Below are 13,903 nucleotides of genomic sequence, written 5' to 3' on the forward strand. Positions count from 1 at the left end.
TTACACTCGACAGATACTGTGAAGGAACTTCACAATCACACTTAGCACTATCACACATCTAGAAATCACACACCTGAAACATCTGTGCAATTTAAAACAAGGTTGGTTGAGGCGTGAAGTTCAACAATTGAAACATGCATGACAAAACCCAATTTAATTAGCGGAACATGGTAAAAATGCTGTTCCGCCTTTCCATCATTCAACTTCAGCCTCTGCTTCTCTGCAGCGTTTTTGGGTCTGGTCTTCTGGCATTTTGCTGTTGTGTTCACTTTACAGCTGACTAATCACGCCTTATCGTCGCCAATTCCTGTGCTTTAATTTAGCCAAGGTTTATTCCCTGCACGGAGACAGTTTCCACTTAAGTTCACAGGCGCTTCAACCTGCACCGTCATATTAGCTGTTTCGATCTTTCTCTTTTATTACGCCCTTATATTTCTCTGATAATTCATGGCCCTCGTCTTTGTGGCTCTGACAGAGATGGATGGATTGTTTTCTTTCAGAGGGCGTTCAGTGATCCAACACCAATAAGAAGGATGCCACCAGAGGATTCTACTAGTTTTAGTCAGGCTCTCAGCCTCAGAATCCACTCAGAGACAAACATGGCATTTTGAAAATGTACAACTTGCAGTGGATGCTGAAATATCTCATAACCCCTTGTTTTCCCTTAGTCCAAAACAGGAAGATTTGGCCTGGTCTATCTCTGCAGGTTTCTCAGTTTTTGACTCCATCACTCCATCAGCTGTTCATCAGTTGGATCCGTGCACAAACAAAGTGACTGTACATTCCTGAGTCTCAGGATCGTTGCTAAACTCCCAGCACTGTGTTGCCTCCAAGCGCCAACCGTAAATCCAAGTGTAATTAAGTGCTGGCGTGTTTCTCCTCGCTGCGATGGCGGCGCGTCAGTGATTGGAGACACACCTTCCAGGGCACTCTGTCCCACACGCTGATGGCTTTATTTTGAAATGTTATGGTAATGTAATCACTAACACAGAGAAAATGCTGAGTTGCTCTTTGTAGCATCGTTACGGTCTTTCATGAGTGATGAAGCCATTTGCACCGGAGGCTCAAACGCTTTGACAAGGTTTCCGAGCTGCCAAGAACAGTTTTCAGGCAGCGAAGTGTTCCCCTACCTCTCTCAGTTTGTTTATGTGACTCTGCGTTTCTGTATTTATTAGATTATGTTCTTCGGAGCGTAGTGAGCCGCTTCCATATTCAGACAGCTTTGGTTTTACTGTACTTCCCCTTTGCATTTTCATTCTCAATCTTCTTCTGCCCATCTGCTGTCATTCACTGCTTTTTTTTTCAAAATCTATTTTACACTTCATTACTCATTTCCTCTTCCATCTCTCAACGTCTAATCTGTTTCCTCTTCCTTCATATTTTTTTCCCTTCGTAATGATCTCTCTAAAGTCGGTGCGTCTCCCCTCTGTTTTCAAAATTAATCTCCTTTCTTTGGTTTCATTATTCTCCTTTTTTCTTTGTTCCTTTCATTCCTAGTGCCACTGATTCAGAAAATATTGATTGTCCATTTCTGACACCCACTTCTCCGCCTCCCCCCCTGCAACCTCTATCTCCCCTTCAGGACGTTCAGATAGTGAGCACGGATGAAGACCAGGTCTTCCTCGCCCTCCAGGAGTGGTACCAGTCAGATACGTATAACCTTTACCAGTCGGACCCCCAGGGCGTCTACTACTCCATAGTCCTGGAGAATGTTCGCAGCACCAAGCAGCCAGAGGAGAATGTTCTCATCGACATCTTGGAGGTAAGACTGTTACTGCTACTACTTTTATCAGCCTGTATACGTGCAAGTTAAGGCCTTACTTCACTTTAAAGCATGTTTGCTTACTCTTAGTTGCTTTATGTGCTAAGAAGTAAGAGGAGCCAGTGGTTGGATTACGTTGAGTCGTTACCAATTAGGAGTGGGCTGTCAAAGCAGCATTTGTCTGCTTTTGGGACTGCAGAGGTTTAAGACGACTTCATTCACGGATTCTTAACTAACAGAAAAGTTACCATGAAGATGGGGCAACACTCGACCACCTTTCCTTTGTTTTAGTCGGGTCCTCTGCTGTATTTGACATATGTGTACTTGTGTAAATTCCTCCAGTAAATCCTAGGCTTGTTCCCCAGACAGCAGGGCAACATCTGGGAGACAGACTCTGGAGATTAATGGGTGCCAGAACAACCTCCTCTGACTGAAGCCACTGCAGCGAAGGAGAGAGTCTTCTCAGCTCTAAATATTTTTAACTCACGATTAAGAACTGAGTCGTAAATTTGACAGTAATCCTGCAGGTAGTCACAGTGGCTACTTAGCAACACATGCTAAGATTTATAACGAGCACGTTTACTCAGACTGCAGACTTAGATCATTATTATTGCATTAAAATATGCAGATGCACATTTGTGTAAATGACACAGTATGAAGAGAATGTATTTAGCGACTGATCTTTCAATTATGGTAATGTTGAATTTATTTTGGAGGCATCTGTTCAAGCACTTTAATGTTGGACTAGGGAGACTGGACTAGAATCTCCTGCGTCTTTCCTTCTTACACTCCAGTCAGACTATCACTCATCTGTAGCTTTCCTGAATGTTTTTACAAGGTCTCTGGATGAATGGATAAATCATAGACACCATGAAACAAGGAAGAGGAAGGAAAGGGGAAGTGTTGGAGGAAACAGAGCAGGCAGTGGAGCGTGGAGGCAAAAGGCCCCACAGCAAACTCGCACTGCACGCTCGTCACATGCTGTGAAAGAGGAGGCAGGACAGACAGGGGCAGAGAAACAAGCAACGTGCAGCACCCAGACTCAAAAGGAAGGGACCTAGATGAAGTGCTGAGCACAAGTTGAGCGATAAGGAAGCGGAGACACGGAGTCCAGAGAGGATACAAGCGCCGATTTAAACGATTACCTCGTCTGTGAGCATCGGCACCGTATTATAGGAGCTCAGGGAGTCTGTTTGTGCTCACTTCATCATCAACTTGGTGTTTAGTGCTCCAACTAGCTAGCGGTCTCACAGCCACGAAAACAATGCACTTGGTATTGATTTCAGTGTATTAAAGTTTACAGCGCTGCACTTTCCGTGTCAGTGGTTTACTCAGAGAGCGTTGTTCTGTAACGCGGTGTCCGGTGGGTAATCGCTTATCAGCCACGCTGACAGTTAAAGGGCATCACGTCCTATGTTTGACTTATTGTTCCAAACCTGTAGCTCAAGTTATAAATCATTTTGGCAGAGTTATTTGGAACCTCAGTGAGAAGCCCGTTGTAACTCAGTGGGAAAATAAGGTAGACTACTACTATAATAAAATAATAAGGTAGATTAGCAGCTTGCTAATTACCCAGTAATTGTTGCACATCTAAATGAAATTGTAACCAAGTGGCATGAAATAAGGTTTAAGTTCAAATTAATTATCGGTAATGTGACCACTGTAATGAAATTACAGCGTGGCAGCACAATAATACGTTGTAAACAAAGGCTGATAAACCAGTACAGTGCTACAGTATAAAACACCGGCCACCTTGTTCTCCAGGTGCGTGGAATCAAAGGGGTTTTTCTGGCCAACCAGAAGATTGACGGCAAGGTGACGACTGTCATCACCTACAACAAAGGAAGAGACTGGGAACCGCTGACCCCGCCCACCAGCGACATGAACGGCAAACCAGTCAGCTGCAAACCAGTAAGCGCTCGCCCTCGTTCCACATTCAGATGATAATGACTAATGACTAAAGGTCATTCTCGGTTTGATGGACATCAGTTCTGCCAGACAAGTAGACAAGACAAACACCTTCTGTGGAAATGTCACCATCTATTAAATTATTCCTTGATTAGTTGAACAATTAATTTGCATTTGGGGAGAAGAAAACCAGGACCTCGTGTGAATGAGGTGTTTACCTGGCATCATTAACGCCAACAGAACCTCTACTCGACTGCTTGCATCATGACTCGATGGACTCAATCTCGTACCATCGTCGATTGATCAGATTACTGACACTTGCGTCCTGAGTGTGTGAGCTGCCGCCTGGCTCCTCCATCCGTCTTATCAAAGTTGCTTCTTCAGGGCGATAAAGTGATTGGTCACCCACGGCCTCACGTCCATAAATCGCATCTCGCAGGTAGATGGAGGGGGGCGCGAGCAGAGTCCTTTATTTGAGCCATCCATCTAGCGAGCAGATATGAAGGAGACACCGGTATCAGCAGGACGCTTGTTTATCATCACCGACGCGCAGCAGCGCGGCCGATCCCGTTGATATTGACCTTCGTTCCCTTTAGCTTCACCCATACCTCAACATAATGACCCCACCAAGACAATGAGCTCCCCCGGATTCGCCTGCTTCCATTTATTGGCCAGGGAGACGGCTTTATTTCAAACGCTGCCGTCGCACATATCACCGTTACTGACATCGCAAGTCAGCGAGGGGGACAAAGCCAGATTCTAGATGTGCTATCTAATGTGTCACTATCGGCGAAACACACTCAGCTGGATCCATTACCTCGCCACCTGGCTGGATTAGATGAATGTCCTCTTGTCTAAACTGCAGCACTTTATCATCGCGTCTGATTCAAGCACATTGGAGAATAGCGCCTGCAGCCTGCATCGGTACACATCAGGAAGCATTTAATTGCTTGTTTTTAGCCCCTGATACTAGAGCTGTGCACCCAACTCAACACAATTACGAAATTCTAGACACCTGCGGACTAGTTCACGCAGGATTCGAAACAGGTCAACTGGAAACAACCGTGCTCCGTATCACGTTGTGCAGAGTGTTTTCGCTGGCGGCCGCCGCTGCTAATGAAGCCCTGCTAGCGCCACGTGGGACGCGTCTCCAGTGCCGCCTTCACGATCCAAGCGTCCCACTGCTTTGGCTGTTGAAAAAGCTCTGCGGCGGCGGGAGGCCGGCCTGGGTTCGCATCAGCCGCGACTAAACACAGCTAAACATGGCTGGACTCGGGAGCGGCGGCGGCCGTGCAGGCGTGCGGCGTAGCTCCAAACCGCAGCTGTTCACATGGAAGCCGCAGGAATGGTCGTGTCCCACTGGGAGACAGCGGGAAGTAGCTGGAGCAGCTCCGCCTATGACTAATGCTTTTATTTGGAAATCTCAGTTAAAATAAATTAGTTGAATTGGAGCTGTATTTGCCGTAGAGTTACCAGGTATCTGTGTGGTAAGACTCCACAAACATCACTGAGGGAGCTGCAGTGCGTTCAGACCATTTACCACCTCGCTGGACTCTGTTCTTGGACAGTAAACTCACTGGTTCACACATTAAGCTTTGCTGATTGTCCACAGCCCGACTGCCACCTTCACCTGCACCTGCGCTGGGCAGACAACCCCTACGTGTCCGGGACCGTTCACACCAAAGACTCCGCTCAAGGCCTCATCATGGGCGCTGGTGAGTCTCCACGGCAACAGAGATCGCCAGTCATCAGTGTCACATTCATTGAATAGAATATCCAGTACAGTATAGTACTCCTAGTCCCAACACTGGGAGACTCAGGGTTTTCATTTACCCTGCACTGCCACATAGACAGTAAATACTGAATGAGCAGACCCCAGGTCAGATCTAAACAAAAACCCATAAACGGTGGAATTACATTGACTGAAGGGAACAAGTGGAGCAGCTGTTGGTCAATCTCTGCTGAACCGCTCTACTTTTGTAGAACGGTTTGTACTGAAGTCTTCATTAACTGTTGAGTAGCAGGCTTCACCCCACACACACCTTCTGCGTGATTTATTTAATGGGTGCACCGCTGTGTTAGCTTGTGTGAGGCCGTTTCACACAGAAAGAAAAGATACCCGCAGCCCAAAACTGAATGAGGACGAGTACGGTGTGTGCATCTAGGCCACGTTTTCGCGTAAATGTAACTGGCTCCAAGGTAAACGGCAAAAGGAGCCTGATTTGACTACTACCCATGTGCTGCTGTACAACAGTGCTGCTGTCTGGAGTAAAGCGTTGAGGCAGTTTATTAGAAATGCGCTCCTCACATTGTAGGTTTATCAGCAAACATTACACCTGTGCTCATTCTTTCGACGGGATAAATAATTGAAGGCGTTCTGTCTGTTTGCTTATTCACCGTCTAGCCTGCTCACATCTGTTTTCCCTCTGCACACTCCTCCCTCTGTGGCTCTGCTGTTGTTGCCTGCCTCGTATGAACCTTCCTGGCTGTTAAGACTCAATTTTTCATCCTTAGGTAACCTCGGCTCCAAGCTAGTGGAATATAAGGAGGAGATGTACATCACTTCAGACTGTGGGAAGACATGGAGACAGGTGAATCACACCCTGATTCCGCTTCTTCCTTTGCTTCGCTCCATTTTCTTTACAGTATTTCTGTTACTGTACTAACTCTCCCTTCATGCTGACAAGTTAAAAAGCTTCTACCATCGCTAAAGCACTTGTTTCTGACCAGAATGAGTCTGTTTGTCTCGTTTGACAGGTCTTTGAGGAGGAGCATCACATCTTGTACCTGGACCATGGAGGGGTCATAGTTGCCATTAAGGACACTTCAATTCCTCTCAAGATACTCAAGTAAGAATGTGTCATCATATCAGTGGAGGTCCTACTGCTCGACTGCGTCCTGTAACAGGATGATGAAGGTTAATTGATGTTATTCGGGAATTGATCGGCACTTGTGGATCATCTGTTGATGATCTGTTGTTGAATTAGAATAAACCTTTATTTGTTGGTGACATTTTGGATTCAATAATATGAAAACCATTTGAGTGTCTAATGACAACGACAGGTAAAACAGAGCGTGCCTGTGCCTGCATTGGTCTAATAAATATTAGGTGTTGTCAGAATTTGTATGCGAGTGCACGTAAGCCAAACATAAAAGTTACGATTCTTTTTCTCAGCACATTAGAGCCGATCACCAGCCGGGCTCACTGCACCGAATGCCACAACACCGCACAGACGAGCGGATCGAATGTCAAGGACGGAAAAGCCAGAGACCTGCGTTCAGCTCAGTTAGCGCCAACACAAATGCTGTCCGCAGCTGCACATTATCTGAGCCCCATGTATTTAACAGGGAGGATCAGTTATTATGCCAGTCCAGCACTGTACCCATTCAAAGTCATTTAAGATCACCCTCCTCGCTGCCAACAGCTCATCCAGGCAATTTCAAGCGCAGCAAGATGTTATCTCCTCAACCTTAATAAATAAGGATGAAATAATGAGGCACCACAGATAAGGGAGTACTCAAAAAACCATTTATCACACAGACAAATCAAATGACCTTTCAGATGGGCCTCGTCTGTCCCTCAGTCAACGCCAGCGAGTGTTGTCCTTCGCATTTCTCCCTTCCCTGTGTCCCGGCTAAATCAATACCCAGCTGTAGTAAACACCTCGCCACGGACCCACGGAGCTGTGAGAGCGTGAGGAATTTGTTCTGCAGAAAGGACAACTTCCTGCAAATGAAACGAACATGATTCTTGCCGCTTCATTTCGCAAAATGATGATATAATACGATCGTCTCATCGGGTGCTAAGATTTCTAGCTTCTTTGTTCCGGAGCCAGACCCTCTCCTCCAGTGGGTTTTATGGCCCCAGATAATTGTCTCCTTCCCAAATGCTCCATAACAGAGAATGAAGGTATGGGCTGGAGCAACATTTGAGGTGTGGATGGTGAAAAGCATCATTGTGAGGTCAGAACTACAGACTCAACAACCATTTTATTCCAGTTTTGCTACTTCAGTGTGTGTATAGTGTACCACAGCAGCTTCATCATTGTACTGCAGACTTGTAGAAGTGGACATATAGTGCTGTAATATGAGTAACTTCATGAACCACTTTCTACTACTACCATATACATTCTGCAGCCTGTAATTGGAAATAAAGCCCCATTTACTAAAAGCTCTGTACAAATATATGTAATATCCCACAACCAAGAGATTTAGCAAAAAAGAAGAGAGATTTCAGTAGCTTTCATCTCTGGAAGCCTGGTGTCCAGCAGTGATGCTTGAGGGCATCAGGATCCAGCTGGGGGTTGCGTTCGCTCGGCGCCCCGCTTTAACCTTGCAGACAGAAAGAACCCGAGCCAACAGAACCGAGAGGAGCCAAGTCCACCTGGAATAAGAGACGTGCAGAAACAGACCAAAGCAGGTGGAGACGAGTTTAGCAGAGAGTCGGTACTTGTCTCCGGTAAAAACCGTGCTTGACCCAAAATGTTCCCGCGGAGTCCTCTGCATTCAGACACTTGTGATGCATCCTGGAGCCAGGCCTCCTCTGCGCCTTTGACTCTCCGAAATAATTACACTCTGCTCCCGTCGGGTCGTCGTTTTAGCGGCGCGCGCATCAAAGTAAAGCCGTTTTCACGGCCACTCGAAATGTGTAGCGCCGTTCAAGAGCGACAACTGTGCGCACACGCACGCACGCACGCACACACTCTGAAATGACTTTAGATAATTCCTGCTCTCGTGGGCTCGCTCGGGCTGTTTTTGTTTTTGCATTGAGGAAGTCACACGAGGCTTCCGTATCAATTAATTATGAGAAGCCAGCAGGCTGAGAAATGAGATGCCACCGCCGCTCGACGTCTGGACGGGACCGCGTTACGTCGCGTTATGATTCATTATTAGCTCCACATTAAATGCGCCTTGTTCTCGCGCGGCGCGGAGCATAACTCTAGGTCTCCTCCGTTAATCTATGTGATTACAGGGTTACCGAAATGAGATGGAGGCAGAGGGGCGGCTGCGTCAGCATGTAAAGCTGTGGAGGTCGAGGTGACGCCGCAAAATAATTAGTTCAGCGGCGTCTCATCAGGTGATACAAAGGCGTGTTTATAGGAGGTGTTGTAATAAAGAGTGAAGCATCGGTTTGGGATTAAAGTGCATGAATGGCAAAAGAATTTGCGACGATCCATTTGGTGAACTAGAGGTTCTTTAAATCTCTGAGCTGGAGAACAGACGCTTCTTTGGACGCACCTGAAGGAGGTTCTGGGTTCTGGTGGAGTCCGACTGGAGCCCTGAGGCCGTCCCCACGGCGCTGCTGTTTAACAGGCGTGCGTCTGCGCTGCCTTTGTCGGTAGCCGTGCGTGTTTACCTGCTGATGGCCTCGTTGTGGCCCTTCATCGTCGCCGCGCGCCGCCTGCGGTGCGAGCGGCAAACAGCTCGATCGGCCATTGATCCGTCCTCCTCCCGTCGCATCTCCTCGGCGCCGAGGAGCTTTCAGCGCGGCGCAGGAAGCCGAGCCGATGGCTGCCCTTGTGCAGTGGCTCCGGCACAGATATTAAAGAAATGCTTTTTATTTGTAACGTTTATTTTGTCTGTCTATTTTTGTCTCGCAGCGTACAACTAACGCAAAAGCTTCAGCCTTTGGACTAAATATAGTCACTTGTTCAGTTTGATTACTTGAATTTCCTTGTTTGTCCACAGGTTTAGTATCGACGAAGGGCAAACGTGGACTGTTCACAACTTCACCAGCACCTCCGTCTTCGTGGACGGGCTCCTGAGCGAGCCCGGAGACGAGACCCTGGTCATGACGTGAGTTAAATCTCAATTTCAACAAAAAAAAAACAATATGGGTTAAATGGATTTCAAAGCATGTGGTCTGGAGCAAACAGACACCTCTGTTCTCCTTTCTCTCCATGGTTCCGGTGCGTTTTCTAACAAAGACAGATGTAGTTGTACACTACATTTAAAGGAGATCCGGTTTTTGTGCTTAACAGTCTCTCAAAACGAGGCCTTAACGGCAGCTGGTCTCTCTCCAGATCCTCTCGAGCAGAGGGTTTAATTGCTGTTACCGCTGTTGATGGGAGTGGAGGCCCATGCATTCCCCACACCCTCCCTCCTCCATCTGACCTTCCCCCCGTCTGACATTATATTTCTGAGCTTCTGATCCGTATTCTTCCCTCCCTCTAGGACTCACAGCCTCAGACCTAAAGCAAACACAGAATAGCTGTTCGTTGGTAGGTCTGTGCTGTTGAAGTGTGAGTCATATAAAGCCTTTTTATTAAGGTAATAACAGGTTCCGAATGTTTTGTTCCGCGGTAACTGTGCTAATACAGTGAGTGCAACAGAGTGGCCACTGACTGGGTGCAGAAACTGGAGATACTGTTGTCCTGAACAGCGTTTTACAGTCAGTGCCTGTGAAGTCCTTGGCCTAGTTATAATTATTGAATATTGGCAGGACGGACTCATCCATTAGTAGCTTCAGACAGAACTGTTTATGTAGGTTCATGTCTTTCAAGCTCTGCCTCACTCGCTCTCTTTTCGCTGCTCGTGTTTTTTTTCCCGTGCTCGATCTCCATCAGTAAGTTAACTGGAGTGAGACTCGTCACATCATCTTGGACTCCAGGCTTTGGCCCAAAGATAAGGCCCGGCCTCCAGCTGTAATCTGCTGGGAAGGGCAAAGAGACGGTGTCACACACACACACACACACACACACACACACACACACACGCACGCACACACACGCACATGCACACACACACACACGCACACGCACACACACACACAGGTTGGCTCAGTCACTCACCCCCACGTATATATAGTGTCTCCAGTGAGATGGGGTCTGCGGCCAGGGTGCTGAGGCCAGGTCGTGTCTGACAGATTAAACAGGCTCTATTTCTTCACTGTGGCACTTCGATTTTTGACGGCACAGCCTGCCATCCCATAATGAAGCCTTTGAGCGGTGACTTAGCACCAAGGACAGGTGGGGGAGCAGCCACCGGCCAGCACTCATGTTAATGACAGCTGGTCAGATATCAGAGACTGGACATGCTCTGTGGGCCCATACTGCACATTCTGCGCTGTGAGACCCATCGTAGCAGCTTCTTCTGTTCCATCACAAACTCACACAGACACTCGCGGCCCATTCTAATAGTCTTGCTCAGCACAAAACCCGTCCTTGAAGCGATGCGTGGACACATTCTTGGTCATGTTTTCTCACATTCAGCTGGGTTTCATTATGAAAGGACACATTTCCTATTGTTCACAAGTGCTGCTTTCTTTTCACTCAGCTCATTAGAGTGTTATTTGTCCACTAGAGCTCTTACGGCTCCGACTTGGCCGTTCAAAACCAGTCAGACGTGTTAAATCAACGCAGAGTCTGCAGCGAACAAAGCAGACTTGATTCTGAAATGAGCACTGATGAAGTACAAGTACAGCATATTTACTCCGTGCATTAGTAATGACTCAGCGTGGTGCTAATCTGTACAGCGCTGGAATTTGAGATAAAAAAACATTCAATAACAGCACAAGACCAGAGGAAATGGATTTAGTAAATTTATGACTTTATGAGTTCAGCATGACTTGGAGCAAATGAAGCAATGATTAAAACAAACAACAAATATGTCACACCTACACCACAAAACAATACTTTTCCATCACTTGACAGATGTGTTCATCAACTGAACTGACTGTGGCTTGAAGCTACCTTGACTCATGACTTTAGGAATATGGGAGATCTCTGTCTTAGAGAAGTCTGGAATTGACAATATAGGAGGATTTAAATGAAGAAGCTAGAGATACAGTGGAGAGAGAGAGAACCCAACCCTCCCCCAGCGGATGAAGAGAAACAAACGAGTGAACAGATAAGAGTGAACAGCAGCATATGTGGATGTGCAGTGGAGGCATCGCTTGCTTCCTCCTAACGCCGCTGTGAAGACGCATTAGTCACGCTCACCTTGGAGTCAGCGAGGTGAACGCAGAGCAGCTCAGCTACAAGACAACTGAGCTCATGAGCGCAGGTGACACTGATTCCCTGTCTTTCATCACCATCTAGTGGAGATGGTGAAAACTGCTCAGAACTCCAAACCCCACGCTGTGATGACAAGCTGTGTCATAAAGGGAATATCATGACGTGGGTGTCAGAGGAAGATGCAATTATCACTTTACATTTCAGTTCTACATGTAGCTAAATTTTAAGTTTGCTTATTTCGCATTAATTCCATCGGACGGTCTGGTTCAGACTGGATTAAAAGTTGTTGTGATAAGGTTAAACTGGCAAATATGAATATTATAATTAATATTTCTGAGCAAACAGTGTCTGAAGGTTTTTCAGTTCAGTTGTCTGAAAACTTCCCTTTTAAAATGAAGAGAATTCTTTGACATTTGTGGGAAATCGACAGAAGCTAATATCGTGAACGCATCTCTGTAGCAGCGCTATAAATTAGTCTGACAAACATGCACAGATGAGAGGAAATAGAGTCTGGAGGGAGATAAGCTGAACATCCAGAGTTACTGGAGACGAGTTGTTCAGAGGACGAGCCAGAAGCTCAGTGTGTGTGGACGCCACCACAGCCCTTTACTGTGTCTTGTATGTGGTGTGTGTAGATTTTGAGTGAAATCCTTTGTGTGTTTGCAGTGTGTTTGGTCACATCAGCTACAGGTCAGACTGGGAACTGGTCAAAGTGGATTTCCGACAATCCTTCCCCCGTCAGTGCACTGAGTCCGACTACGAGTCCTGGCAGCTCACCGACCTGCATGTAATTCTCACACACACACACAAAAACTTTTACTTGACACACTTGTGCGCGATCAGACTTGAATCTCAATTGTCACTTTTGTCCGTTTTCATTCTCAGGGGGAGAAGTGCATTATGGGCCAGGAGCGGAGCTTCAGAAAGAGAAAGGACACGTCGTTCTGCATCAAAGGAAAGAGCTACACCTCAGCTCTTACCACCAAACCCTGTCAGTGCACCGAGAAAGACTTCAACTGGTGAGGCCCGATTGGCAGCATTAGGCTCACTGCTAATGACACCTCATGCTGTAAAGGAGACAGATCTTAAGACATAGTGTTATTATAACTTTCTGAAAACTACGAGCTAGCATTATCCCAATGGGCGCCCATCATTCTTATCTTATAAAAACTCATAAAATGAACATAATCATGTGTTTATCCTCTGTGTGTGCATGTGTGTGCAGTGACTATGGCTTTGAACGCTCCCTCGCGGACAGTGGACGCTGCTTCGCTGACTTTTGGCATGATCCAGACTCACCGCCTGAAGACTGCCACCCGGGGCAAAGCTACGCGTCCAGCACCGGGTGTGTGATCAATCAGATTAGTGCGAGAATAATTCAGGACAGTGGCTCAAGACGTATGCTGGACTAACTCGGTTTCCCCTCAGACTGTACATTAATAATGTAGCTGGAGTCAGACCTGTGCTGTTGATAATGACCTATATTTATGAGCAGTTGCAGAGTGTACGTTTTTGATTTGGACGGAGACAGATCAGCTGTGTCCTCCAGCTTCTGCCGTCCAGCTAGAGCTCAGCTCTGTCTCTAACGCACGACGTTAGAGACAGAGCTGATGATCATCATCACTATTAAAAAATCACTATTAAAAAAGACAACCACAAATGTAAACCTCCACACCCTGTTTTCGCCACAGCTACAAAAAGGTGATGACTAACTTGTGTGAAGGCGGCCTCGACAGGCAGCAGAGCACCAAGCAGCACAGTTGCCCTCTGCTGCCCCCTAGAGGACTGCGAGTCGGCATCAAAGGGCAGATGCTGGCCGTTGCACCAGGTGACGACATCACCTTCATCATTCACCAGGAACAGGTAGGATGAAAGTGATTGCGAGGTTGTTTCTTCCCTATATCACATTTAATTTAAACCTGATGAAGGTCATCGTTCCTTCGCGCCAGGGCGACACTAGCAGCACCAAGTATCAGGTGGACCTCGGCGACGGGGTCCGGGCCATTTATCTGAACCTAACAGTGACAGACGAGCCCATTCAGCATCGCTACGAAAAACCAGGCATCTACAAGGTCACGGTGAAGGCGGAGAACATGGCAGGACACGAGGAAGCCACCATGTACATCCAGGTCACAGGTTGGAACCTTTTCAACACTTGGTAGATGATGACAGACAGTAGAGAGATGACGATAACATCTCACCTCATGCTGTAAAGGAGACAGATCTTAAGACATAGTGTTATTATAACTTTCTAAGTTTGTTTAATTATATCCAACAC

At 46.8% G+C, this 13,903-nt stretch overlaps 1 protein-coding gene across 8 annotated transcripts in view; it reads left to right on the forward strand.

Annotated features, from left to right (window-relative positions):
* sorcs2 (sortilin-related VPS10 domain containing receptor 2) overlaps positions 1-13,903 on the forward strand; it is a 183,921-nt gene that overhangs the window by 164,008 nt on the left and 6,010 nt on the right. For all 8 annotated transcript variants that reach the window (XM_029140052.3, XM_029140045.3, XM_029140061.3 and 5 more), the window contains exons 9-19: positions 1,583-1,762; positions 3,527-3,673; positions 5,283-5,385; positions 6,185-6,261; positions 6,428-6,519; positions 9,359-9,466; positions 12,292-12,412; positions 12,511-12,644; positions 12,851-12,970; positions 13,317-13,488; positions 13,575-13,761. In XM_029140052.3, the coding sequence (XP_028995885.1) occupies positions 1,583-1,762; positions 3,527-3,673; positions 5,283-5,385; positions 6,185-6,261; positions 6,428-6,519; positions 9,359-9,466; positions 12,292-12,412; positions 12,511-12,644; positions 12,851-12,970; positions 13,317-13,488; positions 13,575-13,761 (1,441 nt within the window). The remainder of the gene's footprint in view (positions 1-1,582; positions 1,763-3,526; positions 3,674-5,282; positions 5,386-6,184; positions 6,262-6,427; positions 6,520-9,358; positions 9,467-12,291; positions 12,413-12,510; positions 12,645-12,850; positions 12,971-13,316; positions 13,489-13,574; positions 13,762-13,903) is intronic.

This window comes from Betta splendens, chromosome 2 (genome assembly GCF_900634795.4).
Source record: "Betta splendens chromosome 2, fBetSpl5.4, whole genome shotgun sequence".
Lineage (NCBI taxonomy): Eukaryota > Metazoa > Chordata > Actinopteri > Anabantiformes > Osphronemidae > Betta > Betta splendens.